Genomic DNA, 27,089 nt, shown 5'->3' on the forward strand with positions numbered 1-27,089 from the left:
GAGGGCGGCCCGGCTTCTGATTTCCCATCCCATTTTTGTTCTACTAGATATTTTCACTTAAGTCTCCAGAATATACAACTTGGGTAGTAAAACTCACGACTAAGAAAACAGAAATGACGTGACTTGTTCTCGATAGTCTTTTCAGTTACGATCATGAGGTTGGTGCAAAGAATCAGAGACTTTACATCAAGGAGGTCACTCAAAGCAGATGCCAAAGAGAAGAGGAAATTCTTTCTTGAGTCAACGAGGAAGAGTTAGGAAACTGCTGGCTTGGGAATGTAGAATTTTAACTCTTTAACATTATTCTAAGGCCATGTGCTCAGAGAAGCGAATTTAGAGTGTTTTCTAAAACCCTGAACTTCCACGGGAAATTTTCATGCCTAACAACTTTCAGGTCACTCATTGTTTTATTCATGTTCTTTAAATGAGGATCTTCATGTTTTAAAAATATCCCAAAGTACTTGAGTTTCATTTGTGAGGTGAGTTATCAAACGTATTATCTATATTTGTAAAGAAACAATTGTTGTTGTTGTTTTACTGAATGAAAGTATTTATGGGATTTTCTTACAAATGAAACAGCACTGAGGTTTCCAGAAATGAAGAGGAACAAGATCTCACTCTGGTCCGGCCTTCGTGAAGCATGAAGCATGCACGGGAGCCTCTTTCTCTCTCTTCTCTCTCTCAAAAGTGACAATATGGCCTTTGTAGAGACTTCTCTTGCAGCATCTGCCTGTGACACAGGGAGAAGTTTGGGGCCTTTAGAAGAGTTTTGACTCGTTTCTGTTGGGCCCCTAACAACACACCTCCCAACCCTCTCTGCCCCCCATCAAGGAACACAAACTGGGAAAGAGATACATACCTGTGCTCAGAGGAAAGAAGGGAAACAGATGTAGGGCCCTCTATGCATGAGGCCACTGGGGTGATTAGATGTCAACAACCTCAGTGACTGATGTTTGGCCAGTGGATGGTCTTTCACTCTAGAGGGTTTAATTGGAGAAAGTATGGCATACAAAGCAGATTAGGAAGTTTTTATTGAACCATAATATTTTTAAACAGACTCTCCCAGTCCCCAGTTGGCTTGAGGCTCACAGGCTGGTCTCTCACACTTGCTTGAAGCTGCTTCCATCTTCTGTCAATAGGGCTGATTTGAACTGCTAATTGAGCAGACACTACTTGCAAAAAAGAAACTTTTTAGTATACAGTAACTCCTTGAAAAGTGAAAAAAGAAAATCTAGTTTCTTAGCAAACAGCCCCCTCTCCTTTAAAACAAGCAAGCAAACAAACAAACACACACTGGGGATGAGGTGAAGAAAAGGAGAAGAAACAGTCGTCCCCATTCATGCTTCTTGTCGACATAGGATCAAACTCTTTAATTTCAGGATTGTTAGATGCGGTGGTGGTGCTCTTTAGGACATCTCATTTTCCTACCTCTTTCCAGGCACCCTCTACTCGCATCTTGCTCACTGCCATGTGCGCTAATAAGATAAGCCTTCATCTCAGAGGCAAGGGCTGGCTCCCTACCTATGGTAGATCTTATCTTCCATGAGACATTCCACTGTTCTTATCCCCACCCATGGTTGTTCCACTCAGTTCCCAGGGCAGCCATTTTGGGCCCCACACAGCAAACTCTAGGCAGTGTGGTGGTTGGAGGAAAGATTTAGAATCACCTCCACACTCCATAAAATTTATGCCAGAAGCCTGGATGGAGTCATTTGGTTTCATCAACATTTGAGTCTATGGCTTGGCCATGGAATTTAGCAAAACAATTTAAGGTTCTTTCACAGAGAGATATAAAGTAGAAGGAAGCTCTTTTAAGGTAATAAATATGTGGAAATAGTACAGTTGTTCAGAGCCAACACTGGAGAATGGCTTCAGTGACCCAGCCAGGTAATTTCGTTTTAAATCCAAGTGAGGTGAAACTCTAAAGTAGTGTGACTCAGTTCTTTGTGGTTCATGAATTGATTCTGAGGGCGTTTCTGAAAATTAAAAAACAAAAACAAAACAAAACGTTCAGGCAGCAGAGCGGTCGTCTATCCTGTATCCAGGCTGTATAATTTATCTGCGTAAACTTAACACTGCCATATTGTTGTTGAAGCAACACGAATATCAGCATGAGGCTTAAAAGGCCATTTTCTCACACAGGTGTCATTCATCGTCACACCCATCAAAACTAACTTCTCACTATCATCCAAACCAAACCATATTTAAGCTTCCTCTGATTATTCCTAAAATGTGTTTGTATACTTGGTTTACCAACTATTATATTGAAATAATATATTACAAATTACACTGAAGGCAGAATTTGTTTGGATGTATAAGTTCTGATATGGGTTTGAAGTCACTTCCTGTAGGTACCAGTCTCTCTAAAAAAAAAACCAGTGCCTTTTCTTAGGGAAGGACCTCAAATTTCCAGGGCAATCATTTAGTGCTCTGGAGCAAGAAGTTGATCAGAAGAGATATTTCTAGAGGAGGACAGAGGTACACACTGATGGCTTCATCCCCTGATCAGGGAGCTTTAATGCAAAGGGGTTTGCACAAAGTGAGACTCAGTGGGTCTTGGCTAGAGGCTCATCTCTTTCTCAAGCTAGTTTTGTGATCATAGGAAGGCACTAATTTCTTTTAGCCTCAGTTTTCTACTTGGTAAAATCCACATGTAATTATTGTTTCTGCTTACTTGACAGGGAGTAAAACACCTTGCGGATAAAGGTTCTGGGAAAAGCAGTGTGCTATACCCATGAAAGGCAATGCTGTGAACAGAAATGATGGTTAAGTATAGGCATGCCTGTATAGACATGTGGCTCATGAGCTGGTCTCTTAGCATATGAGTGTGCATGATAATATCTATATTTTGTTATTTGCACTGATGAGTAATTAGCTTGTTATATAATGGCAATTAGACTCCACATCACGGGTGTTCATTAAGTGTAACAGTATTTCTCCCATAAACCTTTGGAAATAGAGCATAAAATAAAGTGGCATCAGGAGATGAAGTCGCCTTATGGAATTTCCCCCTAAAAATATTAGGACACTCATCATTAAATGACTAAGTTTGAACACAATTTTCTAAAAAGTAAACTTCTATGTAATTGGGGTTTTTTTTGCTTTCAGCCCTGAGCCTCTGTGCACTTCTAGTCCCCTCCTTCCTCTTCGGCCACTCTGAGTCTCTTCTGCAAACCTATCTTCAGAGGTTCGCCTCTCAGACATGGTGTACTTTGGAGTTTTGACCTGGACCTGCCTATCTTCTAATTTACTCCATGGCTTCAGTTAGCATCTATGAGCTGACAGTGACTTCTTCTTGTGCTCGTGGTCATGGGAGCCCAGAATGGTACATCCAATTTCTTCAAAACAAAACAGAAATATCAAGGAGTTGGGGAAAATAATCAAACTCATCGAGAACTTGTCAGCCTACTTTTCCTGGGTTAAATGTTTCTCTCCTTTTTTGTGATCACAGATTTGCCAAAGGCAAGCAATAAGAAGACCAAACCCAGGACGTTTTGTTATTTTGTGCTTGTACCTCCCCTTATGTGGAGCACAGATTGGGGTCACATGTCTTTTCACTTCTCCAGCTAGTTCTGCACTCCTTGAGAGCAGAGCTAAATGAGATTTATCTCTGAAACTTCATGCATCCTGAGAATTACTAACCTATCCAGGGTAACAACCCTTGAGTTGTGACATCTGACAGATGAGTTTGTATTTTTGCTCTGTGACTTTGTTAAAGAGGACCCTCATTCACCAATATTTGCTGTCACATGGCCAGTGTTTATCAGGCAGTACAGATGGTCATTAAGTGCACAAGCTCCAGAGCCAGACTCCTCGCGTTCAAATCCTAGACTCTTCCTAATTAGTTATGCGGCTTTGGGCATTATTTGACCTCTTTGTATTTCAGTATCCTCTTGTGTATAATGGGGATAATAGTATAGATCTGAAAAGGCTGTTGTGAAAATAAATGCTAATACATGTAAATAAATGCTTATTATACAAGTTCTACATATTAGAACAATGTCTAACAAATAGTAAGTGTTCAATGTTATCAAGGTGCCTAGGGATGTGACATGCTATAGAGGTCATGTACAGAATCTAGAATGTGCAGATGCTAAAACCCCAAACTGTGTTGTTCAGACCTTGACGTACTTCAGAATCACCAGGGAGTTAGGTAAAAATACAGATGCTTGGGTCCCCTGCCACAACCCCCAACCCCACCGATTGATCCCAATGCAAACAAAGTTTGAGAATCACTTTGTAGGAAACAATCAATAAAAGTACAAGGCAGCCTATGGAATGGAAGAAGATATTTGCAAAGATAAAGGATTAGTATACAAAATCTCTAAAGAACTTATCAAATTCAACACCCAAAAAACCAAATAACCCAGTCAAGAAATGGGCAGAAGACATGAATAGATATTTTTCCAAAGAAGGCATCCAGATGGCTAACAGACGCATGAAAAAATGTTCAACATCACTCGGCCTCAGGGAAATACAAATCAAAACCAGGATGAGATATTACCTCACACTGTCAAAATGGCTAAAATTAACACAAGAAACAACAGGTGTTGGTGAGGATGTGGAGCAAGGGGAACCCTCTTGCACTGTTGGTGGGGATGCAAACTGGTACAGACACTCTGGAGAACAGTATGGAGTTTCCCCAAACAGTTAAAAATAGAACTACCAGAACTACCCTACGATTCCACAATTGCACTACTAGGTATTTACCCAAATGATACAAAAATTACTGATTCAAGGGGTACACGCACCCTGATGTTTATAGCAGCCTTATCAATAATAGGCAAACTATGGAGAAAGCCCAAATGTCCATCAACTGATAAATGGTTAAAGAAGATGTGGTATATAGATCTATAGTGGAATATTACCCAGCCATCAAAAAGAATGGAATCTTACCATTTGCAATGATGTGGATGGAGCTAGAGTGTATTACGGTAAGCAAAATAAGTCAGGCAGAGAAAGACAAATACCATAGGATCTCACACATATGTGGAATTTAAGAAAGAAAACATGAGCATATGTGAAGGGGAAAAGAGAAAAAGGAGAGAGGGAAATAAACTGTAAGAGACTCTTGAAGATAGAGAATAAATTGAGCGTTGATGGAGGGAGGTGGGTGGGGGATGGGCTAGATGAATGATGGGTATTAAGGAGAGCACTTTGTAATGAGCACTGGGTTTTGAATGTAAGTGATGAATCACTGAATTCTGCTCCAGAAACCAATATTGTACTGTATGTTAACTAACTAGAATTTGAAAAATTTGGAAAAAAAAAAAAACCACTCTGTAGACAAAACTGTATTATTCCCTTTCACAAAAGAAAAACTTTGAAAAGCAAAGCAAAAGCAGGTACCTGAGGCACTTCTTTGCCCCTAAGTTCTTTTAATGAGTGTAAGATGGTGGAGGAGTGTTCGACGATGAGGGCTGACTTCCTACAAGAGCAGTGTGGGAAGTGAGTGCAGGCAGGGACGGCAGTAAAGCTGTGAACATCATTTGTGTGGCATTAACAGGTGGCAAAGTAACAGTTGTATTCTTAAAAACAGTGGCAGTTTTCGAAGGTTCTGATTAGGAATCTGCCGTTTCAAAACCCATTTGTCATTGAAAATGTCACTGTGGATAATATATCACCCATCAGCTTATACATAATAGGATTTCTTGTTGTGACTTGGTACTGTCAAACATCGGATAATAAACCTTTAAAATTGTATATGTTAGTTCTCTCCTCAAAAGAATCTCTTTCTTCTGATGAGGATACATTTTAAGTTCTGTATCAGTGATTGACAGGACCGAGATGGGATGGGGGAAGGGCTCACTCAAGTTTGAGAAGCTTTTCCTGCCTGGTTAAGATCCCGAGTGTTGTTCTTAGGCGGTGGTGAGGAAAGGCTGTTTGGATCCTTGCACTCCCCACTGATCACACTGAAGGCCAGGCCCTCAGCTGGCTGTGTTCAGGAATTCAGTTTGATTCCAGAATTATCTTACGTTTTAAAAATAGTATTTTATTTTATATCATATTTCGTTATTTCCTCCTAATATTTCCCTCCTAATATTTATGCTACCTCTTCTTTTTTTGATCAATCTTGCCAGGTTTTGTCTCCATTCCCCTTTACGTTTTCTCACAGAACCAACTTTCAGCTTTGTTGGCTTGATCGTCTCGAAGTGTATCTTTGTTTAGTACTTCTTTCATTTCTGTTTTTTTATTATTTCCTTCCTTTTTTAAAAGCTTTCGAGTTTGAGGCTTACCTCATGTTCGATCTCCCCTGCTCTTGAAGTATTTCTTTAGCTGCGGCCCACATTTTGAGGTGAAATTTTTTATTACTGTTCAGCTCTCAATTTTTCTAATTTTTGTGATGTTCTTTCTTGACCAATATGTTCTTCAGAAATCTGTTGTAAAATTTCCAAACATATATGGGAGTTTAAAAGTTATCTTCTTGTTACTGATTACTAACAGAATTTTATTGTGGTCAGAGAACTTGATAGTGATTCTTGATTATTTCTTAATCCTTGCCTTGTGACTAGTATGTGGTCAGTGCTCTAATGACTATAGGGTTCTATATATTTCTGACAGATTGTTTTCTTTCTGTGCTTTTTGTATTTTCTTCAAATTTGATAATTATTTTGTAGGCTTAATCCATTAATACTGAGAAAAATGTGTTTAAAATCCACAAATTGTGAGTCGTGAATTCCAGCAATTTTAAAATTACATATCGAGGTTATATTATTAAGTGTATAATTTATAAAATTTATAAATTCCTCTCTCAAATATGAAATTAGGTAACTTAGTTACCTAAACTGACTGGCAAATTGTTACTTTTATCACTATAGAGGAGCCATTTTTATTCTTAAATACATTTTGCTATAAAGTATGCTTTATTTGATATCAAATCAGCACTACCACCTTTCTTTTCATGAATATTTTCCTGACATACTTTTTTTTTTTAGCCTGCTGTTCTTTCGCTTTTAATCTTTATGAGTCTTTATATTTCAGGACCCAGGATTAGCATATATTTTAAAGTACCATCTAATGGATTTTTCGTTCTAATCTGAAGATATATTTTATGAAAAAAATAGTTCTTGACATTGTGTTAATTTAAAAATATTTTTACCTTCATCATTTGCATTTTCTATTCACTCTCTTTGCGCTTCAATCCCCCATATTTAGTTACTTCTATTGGTTTAGTTTTCTTAAAAATTCCTCGCCAACATACACTGATTTGAAGGTTTCTCTTCTATATCTTTTTTATATTACTATTATGATATGTTAGTCACGATACAGTACATCATTAGTTTTTGATGTAGTGTTCCATGATTCATTGTTTGCCTATAACACCCAGTGCCCCATGCAATACGTGCCCTCCTTAATACCCTTCACCAGGCTAGCCCATCCCCCGACCCCCCTCCCCTCTAAAGCCTTCAGTTTGTGTCCGGAGTCCATAGTCTCTCATGGTTCATTTCCTGTATCTTTAAAAAAAATCAAAACACAACTTTTTGTTGCAAAATAATTTAAGACTTACAAAAATAGTTTCAAAAATAGTATAAAGCATTCTGTATTCTTTCTCTTCACCTAGCTTCTCCAAATATCAGTATCTTACATAGACATAGTACAATGGCCACAACCAGCAAGTTAACATTAATACAGCTTATTATTAACTGATCTACAGATCTTATTCGAACTTCACCAGTTGTCTCCCTGATGTTCTTTTTTTCTGGTTCACAATCCAAACTAGGATCACACACTGCATTTAACTGTCACACCTCCAATCTGGGACAGGGCCTCAGTCTTTGTCTTCCACGACTTGACACTTCTGAAGAGTATTAGGTATTTTGTAGAATGCCCTTTAGTTGTGCTTGTTTAATGTGTCCTTATGATTAAATTTAAGTTACGAGCAACACTTCTTGATTTTTGCTAGAAATGCATTATTAACGCTGCCTGTTGGCAAATTGGAGGTGTCCAGTGCCAATGTGGTTTTTCCTCCAGTTATTATGCTCATCACATCCTGTTTTTCTATCTCATACCCCCTACTTCACGGACAGGAGAAAGCTCAGATCCATGCAGCCCACTAAACTTCAAGATGTAGTCCTGGGTCGTAACGGGCAACAAGCCAAAAGGAAGACCCCTTTACCGGTTGCCAGTATAGCCGAATGTGAGGACTCTTGGGAATTGGCCTGCAGAACATGTAATCTGAGACTATGTCTTAGGAAGAACAGGAATTTGTTCTCTTTAAAGTCTTAAGATTTCACTGGTCTGCTTCCTTCTGGACATTAATTAATATTATGTCATATTCTAATTTTTTTTTAAGAATCCAGTAATTTTAAGAAAAAAACCTCGTTTAATGAGAGCTAAGGGGAAAATCAGGGATGATCCTTTGTATCAGTCTTACCAGAATTTATTTTGAGGCAGAAAACATTTGGCTTTGCTGAATGCCTGATTAAATCTTACAAAAATGCAGACAACTCATATGGGGAAATAGAGCCACAGAACAAAGACCATGATTTTCCAAGGGCCTCAGGAGCCAGTCAAACAGAAATCAAGCCTGGGATCTCGAATCTCTGGTTTGCAGTTCAACTACTTGCACGTGCTCCCTTTTAGCTAAACTGAGAGTCTGATGCTTGATACAGAGCAACACTGTATTTGTATTTGTGTGCCGTGTCTATGGTCCATGGTGTATATTCCTTTGAGTATTAGAATACAAATTAATCAGGGTTATAGACTGTAAAAACAGATCCTTGGAAAAGTGGTCATATCCTGAGGTTTCATTTATTCAGCATATTTACTGAGCAACTGTTAGCACATGCGTCTTTTTAGAATTCCACTATTATCGGTCTTCTGCCTTTGTGAGCACCTAAAAATTAAGAGCACTTTGTGTGTCATTGAAGTCCAACCTCCCTAATTATATAGATGAGTAAACAGATGCATTGAAAGGTGATGCATTTCCCAGCGTGGTGCAGAGTTGATGACAGAGCTGAAGAAGAACCCAGCTCAGAACCTTTTGATTTCATTTTCTCTATTGCTTATGCATTTTCTATTTCATTGATTTGTGCCCTTCATTATTTCCTTCATTCTACTTGCGTGGGGTTTAATGTGCTCTTCTTAAATTTCTAAAATGGAACCTTAGATCATTGATTTATAGGTTTTCTTATCTAACATAAGCATTTAAAATTTATAAATTCCTCTCTAAGCACTCTTTAGCTGCACCCCTCACATTTTGATGATGTAGGTTTCATTCAGTTAATTTACTTTTCATTCAAACTATTTTCTAAATTCTCTGGTGTTTTACTCAACTCCTGGGTTATTTAGAAGTGTGTTAACTTCCAAATATTTAGGGTTTTTCGAGATATTTTGTTGTTATTGATTCCTAATTTGATTCCACTGTGATCAGGGAGTAAACTTGTGATTTGAATGTTTTTTTTTTTGAGATTTATTTTATGGCCAAGCATATGGTCTATGCTGATGAATGTGCTGTGCAACTTAAAAAAATACCCGCATTTGTTGGGTGTAGTGTTTTTTAAGTATCAACCAGGTCAAGTAGTATTGCTGAGAACCCATGTCTCTGCTGATTTGTTTAGTTGCTCCGGCAATTGCTGTGGAGTTTAAAACTCTCCAAATATAAGAACGATGCAATTGCTTATCTTTCCCTTTAATCCTGTCAATTTGTTTCATTGTTTTTTTCCTAGAAGTTTGTGCTTCTAATCCCCTTTACCTGTTTGACCCACTGTAGCTACTGCTTCATTGTATTTGCATGATGGACATGCTGTTTTATCAGGCCATGTATGATTATGTCTTCCTGACTCACCATTTTATGGTTATGAAAAGTTCTTCCTTATCTCTTATATTTTTTTTGTCTTAAAATCTACTTTATCTCAGATTAACACAGCTACTCCAGCCTTCTTTATGCTTTCTGTTTGCACGGTGTGTTCTCTTCCATACAGTTACTTTCAACTTATTTATGCCTTTAAATATAAAGTGCATCTTTTCTGTGCTTTTAAATAATAAAGTGCATTTCTTGTACATAGCATATAGTTGGGTCAAGCTTTTTAAAATCTATGTTGATAACTGTGCCTTTTAATTGAAATGTTTGATCCATTAATAGCTAATAAAATTATTGCTGTGGTTGTGTTTGGGTATATCATTCCTTTGCTGGTTTTCTATTTGTTCACTGTGTTTTCTGTTCTTCCCTTCATGTCCTTTAAACATTATTTTAATAAAATTTATTTAAAAATTCATTTACAATTTTCTTATTGGTTTTTAGTTATACTTCTCTACCTTATTATTTTAGTGATTGTTCTGGGAATTAAAAAATATATATATATATATTTAATTTTTCCACAGTATATTTGCAGTTATATATTACTCCTCGTTAAATGTAGAAATCTTGCAAACACGTAGGTCCATTTTCCCCTTATTTTATGTTACACCTGTAAATGTTATAAACCATGACAATGCTATAATTTTTCCTCTAAACAGTCATACATATGTATTGCCATATATATTATAAAAATTTTAAAAGAAAATGGCAAATTAAAAAAAAAACCCACCCCAGAAGTATTGTATTTACCCAGCTATTTATCATCTATGATGCTCTTCACTGCTTTCTGAGGATCTGAGTTTCCATCAGATCTCCTTTCAGTTTTGAGAACTTCCTTTAGCATTTCTTATAGTGCAGGTCTGCTGGCAACATATTCTCTTAATTTTATCTGAAAATGTCTTTATTTTGCTTTCATTCTGGAAGGATATTTTTACTTGATATAGAATTCTGGACTGACACTTTTTTCTATCATTTCGAACATGGCTATTTCACTCTGTTCTGGCCTCCATGGTTTCTTTTTTTTTTTTTTTTTTAAGATTTTATTTATTTATTTGACAGAGATAGAGACAGCCAGCGAGAGAGGGAGCACAAGCAGGGGGAGTGGGAGAGGAAGAAGCAGGCTCACAGGGGAGGAGCCTGATGTGGGGCTCGATCCCATAACGCCGGGATCATGCCCTGAGCCGAAGGCAGACGCTTAACCGCTGTGCCACCCAGGCACCCCTGGCCTCCATGGTTTCTGATGTGAAGTCAGAAGTGAATTCAAATGTTGTTCCACTATATGTAATTTGTTGTTTTTCTACTGCTGCTTACTAGATTTGCTTCTTTGGCTTTAACAGTTTGCCACAGTATGGCAACCTTTGTGCTTATCCTTTTTGCTATTTGTTGAGTGTCTTGAATCTGTAAAATTGTGTTTTTCATTAAATTTGTGAAATTGTCGGCCATTACTTTTTTTTTTTTTTTTGGCTTGATTCTCTATTTGTTTTTCTTCTAGGACTCCAATTACATGTACATTAGATTATCTGATTATATTTAACAGGTGCCTTTGAAACCCCATGTTCACTTTATCCCAAATATTTTTCTATTCTTCACATTTGATAATATCCATTGATCTACTGAGGTTGGTCTCAGTTGATTTTCTATTCTCTTGAAACTGTGTTCCATTTTCCTTGTTCTTCATATGTTGAGTAATTTTGGATTTTATTCTAGACATTCTAAATAATAAACTGTGAATAATCTGGATCCTGTTTCTTTTGGTTTAGCAATCTTGTAGTTGAACTGCAAACTTGGTTTCTTAAGTGTTCCTTGAGTGGTAGCTTTAATCTTGGTTCAAATCTTTGTCTTTAGGCTGAACTGAGTCTGCTTTATTCAGGTGTTGCTCAGGTGTCAGCCAGAGATTTAGACCGACAGAACTTGGGGACCTCTTTGTTTCTTCTTTTCTAGAATTTTCCTTCTCTTTCCAGTAGGTGCAATTTTCTGTATACAATCTTCTGGTTTCTGAGAGCAAAAAGACATCAGTTTTTCACTTATGCCCCTGACATTTCCCCACTACCAATTGTACCTGGTTCCTGACAAAAAACTGCAAAAACAGGAAATCACTTTATGTACCTCTGATAATATAAATGTGGATTCTGCCTGCTTCTGTCCATTCCTCAGTGCCTTAAAGTTATTGCTTTATGAATTATGGTCAGAGCTTATGGTTGTTATCTGCAGGACTGTCAGTCTGATAGGATTTTACCCAGTAAGGATAAGAATTAGAACACAGCACCTTTTGAAACATTAAACTTTACTCTGACTATAAAAATTATCTCTTAAAATGCTAATATTCCCAGTATGCATCATTAAAGGGAAATAACTTTTTCTATATAAAAATTTATCTTTTATGGAGATAATCTTTTTTTTTCTGAGACTTACTTCCACAATTTGTGAAGAATAATATGGAAGGGAGTAATTGTTCTGCTAGAATATACACCTGCTGTCATAGTAGCAACCATCACTCACCATTATTTGTGTCAGGACAAAACTGCAGCTATGCTTTCTCATAAAGTGATCTGTGAGCTCTCACCCTTCACAGAGACGCCCCAGCCCATGCCCTTCTTGCGCCAGCAGAACATGAAGACAAACAGATGGTACTTACTGTGCCCCGTGGCCTCTAGCAGGTATCTAATGCTTATTCACTCTCAGGCATCTCTTTCCAGTTACGAAAGGGTTTGCTATTAGTTACCTGTACTTGTTCAACTGATTATACTTCAGTGTAACCTAGCTGAGCTATTCAGTATTCAAAGTTTTTATTATGGAAAATTTCAAATATATCAAAAGTGGAGAGAACAGTATAATAAAGCATCATTTACTATAACCCGGAATTAACAATTATCAACTCATGGCCACTCTTATTTAATCTATAGCCTACTCTCTCCCTCTGTTCTCCATTGACACCTCACCCGGGATCTTTCTGTGGCAAATTCATTTTATCATATTATTTGTAAAGAGTGGATAATCACACACATTCAATAGACTATATTTTAGAGCAGTTTTGGTTCACAGCAAAACTGAGCAGGAAGTACAGATTTCCCATATATTCCCTGCCCCCACACATGCATAGCCCCCTGCATTGTCAACATCCCCACCATGTGGTGCATCTGTTACAGCCCATGGACCTGCATTGCCACATTATTATTACTCAAAGTCCGGAGTTTATACTAGGGTTCATTCTTCGTGCTGTATGATTTTAACAAACATATAAAGATATGTATCCCCCAGTACAGTATCACACAAAAGAGTTTCACTGCCTTAAAAACCCTCTGTGCTCTGCCTATTCATCCCCCCACTCCTCCCTCCAACCCCTGATATTTTTATTGTCTCTATAGTTTTCCCTTTTCCACAATGTTCACATAGTTGAAATTGTACAGAATGTAGCCTTTTCACTTGACTTTTCTTACTAATTTGCATTTAAGCTTCCTCCACGTCTTTTCATAGCTTGATATGTACTTTTTTTTTTTAGCACTGAATAATGTTTTCCTGAATGAATATACCATAGTTTATTTATCCATTTACCTACTGAAAGGCATCTTGTTTGCTTCCAAGTGTTGGCAATCAGAAATAACTGTTGTATCTGAAGTCATCACCAAATCCATGGTCATCTAGATTTTTCTCTAGGAGTTTTATAGTAATGCATTTTATATTTAGGCCTGTGATCCATTTTGAGTTAATTTTGTAAAATTATTAGTAATGTCTAGATCCACTACTGTCCATGTGTTCAGTTTTCCAGCACCATTTATTGAAAAGCCTATCTTCTCTCCATTGTATTACTTTTGCTCCTCTGTCAAAGTTCAGTTGACTATATTTGTCTGGGTCTAGTTCTGGGCTATGTATTCTGTTCCATTATCTACTTGTGTATTCTTTTGGCAGTTTTGGTTACTGTAGCTTTACAGTGACATCTTATATGACATGTTATCTATCGTGTCATTTATAAAGAGTTAAAGGATAATGACTTTTGAAAATTATAACCATGTATCATGACAACACATAAAATAGCAAAAATAATTCCTTAATATAATCAATATTGTTTAAATATTGTTAGAACAATAATGTTTAAAATTTTTCCAAATGTCTAATTTTCTAAAGACAATTTGCTGGTTCAACTCGGGATACAAATAACATCCATACAATGCAATTAGATACATCTTCTAAGTATCTTTTATTATGTAGAATGCCCTCTGGACTCTCCCTCTAATTTTCTCTGAAATTTTGTTACTGAAGAAATGGGGTTAATTACTTCCTGATAAATGATTTTGCTGATTATCCATTGATTATGTTATTCTATCCCCTGTATTTCCAATAAATTGTTAAGTAGATCTAGACATTCAAGTTTGACTTTTTGGCAAGAATACATGATTGGTGTGCTGTAAGACTGTTTCCAAGTATGGAATAAAAGCTTCTGCATGATAAGCTTGATTTGATACCTTTAGCACCCAGGGATGGGGAACGCGGTCATCAGAATAGAAACCTCCTTTCAATGTTTAAAAAGTTGTAGTTAACAATATCTTAGGAGCAACAAATCTGAAGCCCATGCAGATGTGAACAGTTTGGTGTTAAATGTCAAATAAAACAAATGAAAAATTAATCTGAAGTTTCAGCTATAGATGGGAGACTGAAACCACACATCATTAACTTAAGCTCTAGCTAAAACCCTCTCTACATATGAAGAACTTTACTGTCATTTTATATTATTTGTGTGCATGCATGTGTGTATAATATGCTATATATAGGTATATATACACCATATGTATATTGCATACAAAACCATATGTTATGATAGTTAATAATATAGTTAAATGTACATACAAAGCACAAATCCACAGAGTGAAAGAGATAAGGAGAGGAAATAACAGCTAGAAGAGTTTGAAAGCTGCCAAGTATATGGGTAAGTGGAAACTGACTGAGATCTAAACAAGTCAGATCCTAAACTGGCAGTATGAAAGACAAATAGATGCAACCTACTTTACACTGCAAAATTCCCTAAAGGCTCAAGAATTTGTGGTATGAGAACTTCTGGAAGTGGGGATCAAGTCGGCGTTAAAACCAAATGATCAGTTTAAAGGCTGTTTAAGAAACAGCTACATGTTCCCAGGTCTTCCCTTCCTCCCCACATAGGTGGGAACACGCTCTCTAGCTTCCAGCTCCAGCAGATGAGAGCTGTTTTCTCTGGAGGGCAAATGCAGAAGGCTGTGTGTACATCCAGTTGAGAGCAGGCACTGTCCTGACCTCCAAGCCTTCTTCTTTCTCTTGATTTTCAGGATACTGAGAGTAGTTTATATGCTCTTGGCAGGAGACAAGAACAACTCTCTCTAGAAAATCTGACCAGTCCCAGAAAAACGACCTACATACAATAACATTAGAATGAAAAGGCCCATCCACCCATACTGGTTCAAGTTATTGAAGCTCATAGCTGATAAGCCCCATGCAGTCCATGGAACTTGCAATCCAATTCAGCTTTTTAGTGCTCCACCGCTAACTATGAATAAATATCCAAAGCTTGCTAGAAATTTGAGAAAAGCTTATGACATTTATTCTTATATATAAGAGAAGAATAAAGAAATCTGGAGACTAGGAAAAAGAAAAAAAAAACAACTTCTAAAATAGTATAATTATCTCCAGAGATATAGGAAATCAACAGAACTATAAAAAAGAATATTCAGAGGAAAAAACTTCTTATAAATAAAAAACAACACAGCAGAAATGAAAAACCAAAAAAAAAAAAAAAAAAAAAAAAAGGTTGGACGACCTGAAACTAATAAAACACTGTATGTTAGCTACATGGGAATTAAAAAAAAAAAAAAGTTGGACAAATAAATGTGAGGAAGTGTCTAAGTAGAATAAAAGTCAAAAGATTTAAAAATTTTTAAAAAGGATCAGGATAGGAGATCCAAATACTAAAGATAAGGATAAAAACAGGGACAAAAAGGGACTCCAATAAAAAATTTAAGAAAAATCCCCCAAATCTAAAGACATTAGGCTTACCATGATAAATAAAAGGGCATCATACTCAGAACAACATTACGAACGTCCAAAAACCTGGGAAAAGAAGGAGATTCTACAAAAGATTCTATAAGCAGATATCAACAGACACTGGAGGACAACAGTGAAAAGGCTTCAGAATTCTGGGGAAACAGGACTTCCAACCTAGAATTCTAAATCCAGCCAAGCTATCATAAAGATTTTCATCATATATTCAAGGTCTCAAAGAAGTTACCTCCCATATACTCTTCTTCTAGAAAGTTACTGGAGGTTGAGTTCTATCAAGTGAGGGAGCAAATCAAGAAAGAGGATGTTGAGGGATACAAAAGCAGCTGATCCGGTACTAAAGAAGGGCAGAGAAACATTCTAGGACGACGATGATGACGGGCGGGAGACCCTAAGATGACAGGGGTGAGGCCGACCCAGAGGGCACCCAGTCTAGATGAAAGAAGGCTGAGAAGCTGTGGGTGAAACTGTTCAAGAAGATAAACTTAATGAAATATCTGTGTGTTTGAATAAAATACAAGTACGTTTTGCATAACGGGCTGAGGAAGTTTTGGGATGAGAAAAAACTACATAGAATACACAAAAAGTACAAAAAGAACACTAGGAAAAGGATGCTAGTGTGTTACTGGCTTACCACTGAAGGCATTTACATAAGTATAGTAACTTGAACAATGAATAATGATGCAACCAAAGCAAACATTCTGGGAGGAAAGGCTAGGGAAGTGTGCTTGTATGGCAGAGGCGATGAAAGAGAGCCAAGTTCTCATCTTCTGCTTTAAGAAGACAATAGAGACTAAGCAGAAGAAATAAAAAGTAACAATATAAACCTATTAAGTTAGAGACATTGAGGTAAATATCAGAAGAATCAGATCAGCTAAAAGAGTTGAAAGTGAACAGTTTTAGGAAGCAGGCAAAGGGGGAGGGAGGGTGTAGAGGGACCGTTCATTTGTACAACCAGCTCTGTGGAACCACTTGACTCTTTGTATATGTAGCTTAAAAATATACAAAGGTAATCTGACACATTTACTACTATAACTTCATCAATAATGTTGAGTAAGTACTTCCTGAGGGCTTATTTGGTAACAACTGCTGGGCTAGAACCTGCAGTCACCACACCACCCAATGGCTACTGGCTGCAGCACATGGAGCTCCTTATGCCGTCCAAGGGCTCTGGGGGTCAGCTGAGGGCAGGGCACAGACACAGAGCAGAATGGAGGACAACTTCACGGCCATCCGACATTGGGTGCACACTCAGGTGAGGCCTGGTTCCAGGAGCCCCTATCATTTAGCTAGAGAAATTTACTAAGCATTTGAAAGGGAAAACTTTGGGAAAAAGAAAGGGGATAAATATTTGTAAGTCATTCTAACAGGAAAAGAAGCAAGGGCAGCAGGAAGTGATTGGACATCCAGGAAGAGAATTTAAAAAGAAAAGGAAGCTAAAAAAAAGTTTTCAAGACTGCTCCTTAGGAATTTCACTTTTGTGCTCTGGCCAGGATACTTTGTGATCTTCAAGAAAGAGATGGCTTTCTTGATAGCCCTTGTGGGCGAGTTAAGAGGAAGTTTCTCTGATTCCTTCCTTATCATTCTCTGGTCATTTATGATTTTCTAAATGTCAAGTCTAGCAACCACTTTCATCTGTTGGACACATTTGCAACATATGACCTTGCCAACAATTTTTTTAAATAATATTTATTATATTATGTTAGTCACCATACAGTACATCCCTAGTTTTTGATGTAAAGTTCCATGATTCATTACTTGCGTATAACACCCAGCGCACCATGCAATACGTGCCCTCCTTAATACCCATCACAGGCCTATCCCATTCCCCCACCCCCCCCGACAATCTCTTTATTCCAACATGATTCTTGTTCTTTCCTTGATTTTTGTGACACGCCCCCTCACCCCATGACTCCATTCTTCTGGGGTTCTCCTCCTCTGTGATGAGTCCTTCTGTGGGCCTTCCTTGGCAGGTAGTGGTCTCGTAGTTGTCTTCTCAGGCATGTGTGCCTAGCTGAAGAGTTTGTAGGCAGATGGGACAGAATATTCAAGAAAAACGTGATAGAAATAACAAGAACAATCACACCACTACGAACGATGACTGCAGCAACACAGCCAGTGGGACACCAGTCACGGTTATGATGCTGATGATGACAGTGTGGCCAGTGGCAATGTTAACTGTTGTCTAAGAGTTTATGGGTTAGACAGGAAAAAGGTATTTTGACATCCTATTGGCTTTTATTAGCCAAATTACCAGCAGGTAACCCAAAGACCCAAATCTTGTTTATAAAATATTTATTGTTATGTATTTATAACCTGGCCAGGTACAACAAGGCTCCAGTGATACATATGATAAAACTGAATATAAAGTGTGGGTGAACAGAAAATGACATCAACACACCAAAAACATGACTCTAATATATAAGAATATGCATTCAATGCAAAGCTCAAATCATTAAAATTGCTATTCCAATTGAAGTATGTATATCAAATATTCAATATATCTTTTATGTTTTCATTTTATACATCCATATGAAAACCTTTATGAGAGTACTGCTAAAAAACATCTAATGACAAAAATGTATGCTGGTTTCAGTTTATAGTTAAGCATAATTATTTTAAGCACATATTAAGTAAAATACAGCTATGGGGTGCCTGGGTGGCTCTGCCTTCAGCTCAGGTCATGATCCCAGGGTCCTGGGATCCAGCCCCACATTGGGGTGCCTGGAGCTTGCTTCTCCCTCTGCCTCTGCCCCTTTCCCCCCGACTTGTGCTCTCTCTCTCTCTCACTCTCAAATAAATAAAAAATTAAAAAAAAAAGATTAAAAAGAAAAAGTAAAATACAGCTAACTTTACTTTAGAAACCTAATCTTGGTTTAAAAGCGTGTTGAAATTTACGGTAACTTTTCAGAAAACACGTAACATTCTTACACAACTAACAGAATATCCTACAGCACGTGATCAAAACAGAACCACATCACCATCTTGTACCAAATCCAGAATTACATGTACCCTTTTCCATTGATCCCCCCTAAGAAAGCTACATGCAAGGACTGTAGACACAGGAGAGTGCCTCGGAAAGCTTGCCTACAGCAATGATGCTTGTCTTGCAATGCCAGAATGATTTCTAGAGCATGCCACTTTTATGGCATGCTGATATAGAAAGTCTTAGTAAAACCAAATTATTCCTAATACATTTTTAGCACTGAAGGTGAGGCCGACTTTGCTAACTGATGTGAAGCCAGGCTGACCACATTAATGTGGGGTGCTAAACCCAATGCTACCTGTGTGTGAAAGCACCTTTGAGTATCTTAATTCTTTTTCTTGGCTATGTTTTTGTAAATTTGCTCCAAGTCCTGGTTTATCTCTCAGCTTTCCTCTAATTTACATTATATTCAGCTTTCTCCTCTTAACCACTTAATTCTTCTGTACCTCAAGAAAGTCTTGAAATCCCCTTTCTTCCAAGAATTCCCCCTTGACTTGGGTATGGGGTTTTTGTGTGCCTACCCTTCATTCTCTGATCCATGAAAACACTTACTTTTCTGTATTTTGCTTAAGTTTTATTATCCTCTGGCACTTACGTGCTTCCCTGAGCTGTGTCACTGATGGAGGGACAGCAGAAAGCATGTTTGGCTGGGAGGAAGTACGGGCCATGGTTAATTTAGGGAGTGATGAAGCCAGACAACTCTGAGTGACACAGCCTGCCCTGGTGGTCTTAAAGTCACTAACCTCTCTCTTGGGGCGCCTGGGTGGCGCAGTTGTCAATCATCTGCCCTCGGCTCAGGGCGTGATGCCAGCGTTCTGGGATTGAGCCCCACATCAGGCTCCTCTGCTGGGAGCCTGCTTCTTCCTCTCCCACTCCCCCTGCTTGTGTTCCCTCTCTCGCTGGCTGTCTCTGTCAAATAAATAAATAAAATCTTAAAAAAAAAAAAAAGTCACTAACCTCTCTCTTAAGCCCTGATTTCCTCATCTGTGAAATGGACATAATACCTTCTAGCTCATACGGTTGTCACAAGGCTATTGGGAGGCTAAACAAGATAATTTGGTGTAATGCCTAGCACATAGTAAGCCCCCAACAAATAGAGAATTAGTAGAATAGCTGATAAATGCTTTCTGACAATGATTAGACAAATGTAAGGTAAATTAGAAAAGCTATATAGCTAATGAATATGTAGAAATAAAGACGCTTAGGGAAAAATGACAACTAAATACACCTTGTATTAAAGCACATTCTTTATTGGACGAATGCTCTGTAGTGTCTATTTAAGATAACACAAATATTCAGGACTGTAGATTTGTAATTTAGTTTATCATCATGTAAGACACAATAGTCAACATGCTTTGGAGAGACAATATTCTGTATATTCCTTAATAATACGCTTTGTCAAGTACATTTGTAGAAATTAAACTTTCACTTCCAGTTACTATGATTTCCCCCATACACCAAATGAGCAAACATAACAACGACTTATTTTAAATATGGATACTGTATTCAGCTATACTGTATTCTAAAATTACTTGTATTAGTAAAGATATTAATTTCAGCCTTAAAAAAGGAGATTCTGTGACATCCATAGAAAAATTTGAGAACCCTGACAGCCAATGGATAAGAGAATTACTGCTTTCTGAGCGAATGGTATGATAAAGTTAGGTAGGGGAAGCTGCCTTTGAAAGAGGTCACGGCGCCCTGCACCTATTCTGGTAAGCCAAGTCAGCAGCGAATGTAGGACAAATGGCACGAGGTTCATCAGCAGTTCCTACTGCCTGGTAACAGAGGAGTGTCTCTGAATCTTCAGAAAACACAGACTCTGCCAGAGCAATGTTCTTTTAGCTACTGAGCAAGATACTTCAAAGGGTAAGGAGCGGTGGAGAGAAAAGACATTGCCGGAGGGGCAGGAGTGAATGGTGGTGGGCAGGAGCGCCAGCTGCCACCCGGGGGCCTGGCTTGTTCTTTGGGAGGCACTGACAGCTGCAGCTCTTCCCACCACAGTAACAAATGGATCCTCGGGGGCAGGCAACGCATTGACATGAAAAGACACATTAAATTAAGAGTGAGTGGGACAAAGAAAAGCTACACTGAAAGGTGCTTCATGTTTATTAGTTTGGTAAGAAATAAAAATTAGCCAGCAAGACACAAAGTTAACTCATGGACATCTGGACCACAAATAATTTACCCCAAATATAACATTTCCTTAGGCAAACCGCAAAGTTTCTAAAAAGCCACTTGAATTAGGAGAGTTAGAGGTATTTGTATGAAATAAAGTTTTTAAGTAGAGATGTACAGTTTAGGACAGTTGAAGTTCGAAAGATGTCTGAATATAACTTTCCAAATCTTCTTACCGATCTCTCCATGTCTTTGAAGCTGCAGGCACTACAAGTCTAGTATACGAGACACTGAAGAACGCCTTAGTTACGTCACATGCCATCTCAAAGCACTCCCTGTAAAAGTAGCTCTTCCTGCAGCATTCATCATGCAACATCTAGCTAAGAATATATATGCTTAAGGAATCTTGAAGACATTTAGGGCCTCATGTAATAAAAATGACAAAACAAGTTATTGCTTGGGCATTTCAAACAAGGTCATTTTGGTTGAAATAAAACATATACGAACATCCTTCTAAGCTACTAATTTGGGGAAAAGAGAGAGAGTGCCAACCTAATGCTTTATATGCTAATGCCTTCAGGGCATTTAAAAAAGTGATAACAATTTGTTACTTGTTATCTTTAGAATGCCCTGTTTTGGATGGTATTTATGTTTTCATCATAGTTGAAGAAGAAGCTTGGAAACAGGTGAGCTGCAAGTGCATGCTACTCTTGAACTTGTTCAGCAGCTCTTCCAGTAACCTGCAGGGAGGAGAAACTACTTGACAACCTGGCAGAGTGAAGGCTGCCTAGCAACATAAGAAAACATGCAGGGGAGCCAACTGCCCAGCCCGAGCTTCTGCGTGTTGAAGTTATTTACTTATTGACTCTTAACTCAATAAAGAAGTCAATTAGTCAAAGAAGCTACTCAAAAGGAATATATACTTATATACATAATTATATATAAAAATCTCCCTCCTGTCTCCTTCCCCTAGATTAATTAGATTTCTTCCTAAAACACATTAATGCTTGGGCCTGCACTTTTTTAAATTCACTTTTTAAAAATTAAAAAAATACTAAAATGTACTCTTTTTGGCATACAGTTCTATGAATACTGATAAACACAAATTAGCCACCTAATAACCCCCATAATCGGGACAGAGAATAGTTCCATCACCCTCCAAATGCTCTTGTGTTGCCCTTTTGTGGTCACCTTTTTCCTTACCCTCTCCCCTTGGCAACTACTGGTCTACTGTCTGGCTCCTCCTATTTTGCATTTTTGTTTTGAACAAATATTGGAGAGTGGTAAACTAAAGTGGTGAATTAAGCACCAGGAGAATCAAGGTCAGTTCTAACTCAGTGGGCAGATTATACTAGTACTTGATAACTCAACTGCTTTCTTTACTGGTTTGATGTATAATTTTAGGGCCAGAAAGGATCTTATAAGAGTTCATTTGGTTCAGATGAAGCAACCAAGAAGTAGGCTTAACAATACTGGGGTCAAAAGATTGTTTCATGGGTTTAACAATGCTCAAAATTAGAACACCATCTCATGTGACATTTTCCCAGCCTCACGTGTTCTCTCTGTTCTCTGACTTTCCATAACACTCACCTATGCAACATATCACAGAGCCCACACCACGGTTTTCATGTCTATACACTGAGCAGCCAAATGCAAAGGCAGGTGGACTTCAGCTATGATTAGTGAAGGAGCAAAGACCTACAATGTTTCCGCTACCTCAGCTGAGGGTAGGTTGAGCATTTATGAAATTTGCCTGGCCTACATTTTGCCTCCGGTCAGAATTTCCTGTTTTATGAGTAGCAAAGTTTAAACTCTGGCCAAGACCATTAACATAGTGTTAGTGAAACATACAATTTCATTATGTCATGCGGACAATTTTACTTTTTTTTACTACTTTATATTCTATAAAGCAAAAAATGTACATTGCTGGGCTACTCAAAGGAAAACATCAAGTCCTGCATTTTGCTGGCCTTTTTGTATTTATCTTAGTATTATCTTCTTAAAAATGTAGGACAATAACATAGTTCACTGAGTCAAAATAAACTTTCTTAAAATATTTTCTGTATTAGTCAGTTAAAACAAGAAAAGAACTAATTTCTAAACTGCCATAAACCCAGAGGAAAGGTTTTACCTTATTCTGTCACTTTGGAGACAAGCCAGGTTCAGCCAACATAATGCACACTATCAAGGGCTATTAAGTAGTGCTCTTCCTAAAATCCAAATCATTATCTACTCAAAAAGTACTTCTAGGTAACAAAACCTTGTTCGACACATCTTAACTGGCCCTCGAAAACAGCGTACAGAACTTACTTTTTATCCGCTCCGCTTGAAAGCTGAGGCAGGGCTTCCAAAGCCTGTTTAAAACTAGACCTGGAACACAGACAAGCAACATTTAGGTTGAAACATTTCGTATTTCTAAGGGGAATTGAGAGCATCATTAAAAATTCTTAAGCATGCCTTAAATATAAAGAAACCAGTATAAGTCAGTGAAGCATGTAGAAAAATGAGAAAAAGTAAAAGTGAAAAACAATAGAAAAAGTAAAAGTAAAAGTGAGGCTACGGGGTATAGTTCCCAGGCGGAGGCCTTGTAGGAGTAGAGTCAGAAAAAACTCAACTAGGAAATGAAACAGAACTTGAAAAGCTAAAAGAGAGACTGGTTTTGACAAAAGGATGCTACTCATGGTAAATAAGAGCTTAATGTGGACATGTTCAATTTTTAAAAATTTTCAAAACAAAACTGAACTATTAAAGTAACTGGTAAGAAAGGAAGGAAATGAAGTAGAAATTGGGGTGATCTTGTCACAGATTACACAAATGGGGATATTTATAGTATCGACACGCACAGGGTCTGATTTACAGCCAATACCTTATATTAATTAAATACAGTCTATAGGATTTAGTTATTATATTTAAAAGTTGTAGGATAAGTGGAGATTAACTGATTAATTTTAATTCAACATCCTTTCTTTTCATGAAAACCGAAAAAGGCATGAATTAAAAAAGTCCATCAATTTGGTATGCTTAACTTTTTAAAGTAGAAAGTACCAGAAAAGCTACTGAATCAAATAAAAAGCATTTTAGGGGAAATTATTTGGTAATAAGTTATACTGGTCACTAAGGAATAATTTTTAACTTCTCTTCTTCTAACTTGTTGTCTAAGGGAAAGAAATAAACATAATTAATCTTGACCTTAAGGTAGTCTTTGATTTTGTATTGTAAAAACAGATCCTCATCAGTGTACTAGCAACATACTTTTGGGCAATATTTCTCAAACTATGGGCAAATATCACAGCAACAAACAGACTACAAAGTCCCAAGAGGATTATAAAAACTGGCAGCGCTGAAAGCTTCAGTTGTTCCTGGTTAGGGCAAGGGATAGGTTATAGCTTGTGGGCACACTTAGCTTCCCTTCCAATATGAAATTGACTTTCCTCTTTCCTGATGTAGAGAGGAGTCTCCACTGTTACCTCCACCATCATCTTAAAACTTTTCTCAAATAATCAAAAGAAATGAAATGCTATTATTCTTTATTTTTACATTATGACAATAATGATGATCATGAAGATAATACCACCGATTATTTGTAGTGCATCAATAGTCTAGAAGGTAACTAGCATACTTTTTAATTTAATTCCCCCAAAAGGTGGCCTAGGAAGTATTTTTCTTTCATAGATGAGGAACTTAGGCTCTGAAAGGTTAAATTAATAGGAATAAATACCTAGGTACTTACACAAAGCATGCACCCACATCAGATATGGACTGAGTGGAGTGTCCTCTATCATGTATTATTTAATACTTTACATAGAAAAATGACAGCTGGGAAGAGGGGTGGATAAATAACTGACATGGGAACCATCTAGAAATGGGTTCGGGTCGGCTATCATGAACAGGAATAAGAAGCTAACTTCATTCGTTAGGAAAAACTTTTAAAAGTCTTTTCAGTTGTAATAAACACAGTAAAATTGATGGCATAAGCCATGTCATAAACAGCTGGAAATGAATAAGTATATCACACAAAGTGTCCTTAAAAATTTCACTTGTATACTACTTGGATTCTCTGGCACATTAACAATATAACCCAGTATTTCCTAGGTACTATTGGCAATGGAGTAAACAATTTTGTATAGGCAAGTAGTTATTAGTGATGTTTCAGTTCACCTACTGATATTTCGATGATAGGAAATCCTGACTTTCATTCAAAACAGCTAAAACCTATCATCAAATTTCCACTACAAAATTTTGTAGAGAAACCACAAGGCTTCCTCTTATGCTGATATTTACAATGCTTAAACTGTCCCTCAGAGTCTGCTATGAATAGATTAAGACTCAATTCTTATTTTCTCCTTTTTTCAAGAAGTATATAATGCTCTGATACATCATTTATGAGATTAAGATTTTTCTTACTGAATGAAAAACATAAAATCATATTAAATCTTTTTTCCTTTATATTATGCTACAAAGAACCAGTATTTGGAGTCTTTGGCTTTTTATGCTTTTTAGCTAAAAAATTTATCATATATAAACTTTCTCACATCACAATCATGAGCACTCAGTCTGATCAGTTAACTTTACAAAGGATTTTATATACTAATAAGCTTTATTTTATTTTTTTTATTATGTTCAGTTAGCCAGCATATAGTACATCATAAGTTTTTGATGTAGTGTTCCATGATTCAGTAGTTGTGTATAACTTTTTTTTTAATGAAGTACTCAGAACAAAAACATTTAGCATCTCACTTGCTTTCAGGCGTCAGGTGAACAGCCACAGTATCCCTCAAAGCACAGATTTCAAGCCGTGCCTAAACATGAGAAAAGGACAAAGTGACCATAGGAAACTGCATCAATTATTAAATTGAAACAGGTGATGAGCGGACAGTCTCCCTCCTGCTTACTGTAGGGACAGGGTTGACAGAAGACCACTGACATGTAGTTATCCCCCACCTGACATGGTGACTATTAATTATGAACAGACTTTCTAAAACACTCCAAAGAAATCAGCTATGACAAAATATTCTTTTACTGGAAATTAATTTAGAGTCGAGTATGACTGTGTGAAGGCAGGGAGTCAGATATCTTGTTACAAAAAGGTTCAACCTATGCAAGGATTTTCCAGAAAGCTGTATTTACTACCTAACCAGTAATTTTGCCTTTAGTCTGTTTGAGAGAAGAAGCAAAATTTGAAACACTGTCCCTAGATTATTGCCCCACACAACAGATTTAAGAAAATGGATTGGCTTACTTCCTTATACCTATGCCCTTTTGGGCATACTGACTTTATTTCTTATATATTTATTTTTATAATAATTTTTTATTATGTTAGTCACCATACAGTACATCCCTAGTTTTTGATGTAAAGTTCCATGATTCATTACTTGCGTATAACACCCAGTGCACCGTGCAATACGTGCCCTCCTTACTACCCATCACCAGCATACTGACTTTAATCTCAAAAGTTAAAATAAAGCTCTGCAGATTTAATGCAATGTCTATTAAAATCACAGCTGGCTTTTGTTTGGTGATTGTTTTTTATAAAAATTGACAAGTTGATCTAAACAGACAAAACCATATTGAAAAAGAATAACACAGATAGAGAAACACTTTCTGACATCAAAACTTTCTATAAATCTATAATCATTAAGATAGCATGGCACTGCTATATGGACAGAAATACAGATCAGTAGAATAGGACTGAGTGTCTAGAAATAAACCTTATGATCAATGGATTTTGAAAAGGGTGCTGAGACCATTCAATGGGGAAAGAACAGTTTCTTCAACAAATGGTGCTGGGACAACTGGATTTCCATATGCAAAAGACTGAACTTGGATCCCTTCCTTAACACAAAAATTAACTCAAAATGGATCATAGACATAAATGTTAAGGGACAGACCTATGAAACAGTAGTAAATCTTTGTAATTTTGGGCTAGGCAAGCCTTCTTAGACATTATATCAAAAGTACAAGCAACAAAGAAGGAGAGGAAGATGGCAGCAGAGTAGGAAGACCCTGGGCTCACCTTATTCCACAATACAACTTGATAACTATCAAATCATCCTAAATACTCCAGAAATTGACCTGAAGACTGGCAGAACAAACTCCAAAAATAAAGGTAGAGAAGAGACCACACCAAAGAAGTTAGGAAGTATGGAAATGTGGTTTGGGAGACAA

At 37.3% G+C, this 27,089-nt stretch overlaps 1 protein-coding gene and 1 long non-coding RNA gene across 3 annotated transcripts in view; both read right to left on the reverse strand.

Annotated features, from left to right (window-relative positions):
• Window positions 1–532: 532 nt before the first annotated feature.
• Window positions 533–2,222, reverse strand: LOC130542258 (uncharacterized). The gene is made up of 2 exons (XR_008956692.1): window positions 860–2,222; window positions 533–730 (listed from the first exon to the last, which is right to left on the reverse strand). It is a non-coding gene; the product is annotated as an uncharacterized LOC130542258 (long non-coding RNA).
• Window positions 2,223–20,038: 17,816 nt separating this feature from the next.
• EXOC2 (exocyst complex component 2) overlaps window positions 20,039–27,089 on the reverse strand; it is a 248,708-nt gene continuing 241,657 nt past the window's right edge. For both annotated transcript variants that reach the window (XM_026511359.4, XM_026511361.4), the window contains 3 exons: window positions 25,662–25,723; window positions 23,235–23,294; window positions 20,039–21,664 (listed from right to left, as the gene is read on the reverse strand). In XM_026511359.4, the coding sequence (XP_026367144.1) occupies window positions 21,571–21,664; window positions 23,235–23,294; window positions 25,662–25,723 (216 nt within the window). In that variant the 3' untranslated portion in view covers window positions 20,039–21,570. The remainder of the gene's footprint in view (window positions 21,665–23,234; window positions 23,295–25,661; window positions 25,724–27,089) is intronic.

The sequence above is a fragment of the Ursus arctos genome, unplaced genomic scaffold, assembly GCF_023065955.2.
Source record: "Ursus arctos isolate Adak ecotype North America unplaced genomic scaffold, UrsArc2.0 scaffold_31, whole genome shotgun sequence".
Lineage (NCBI taxonomy): Eukaryota > Metazoa > Chordata > Mammalia > Carnivora > Ursidae > Ursus > Ursus arctos.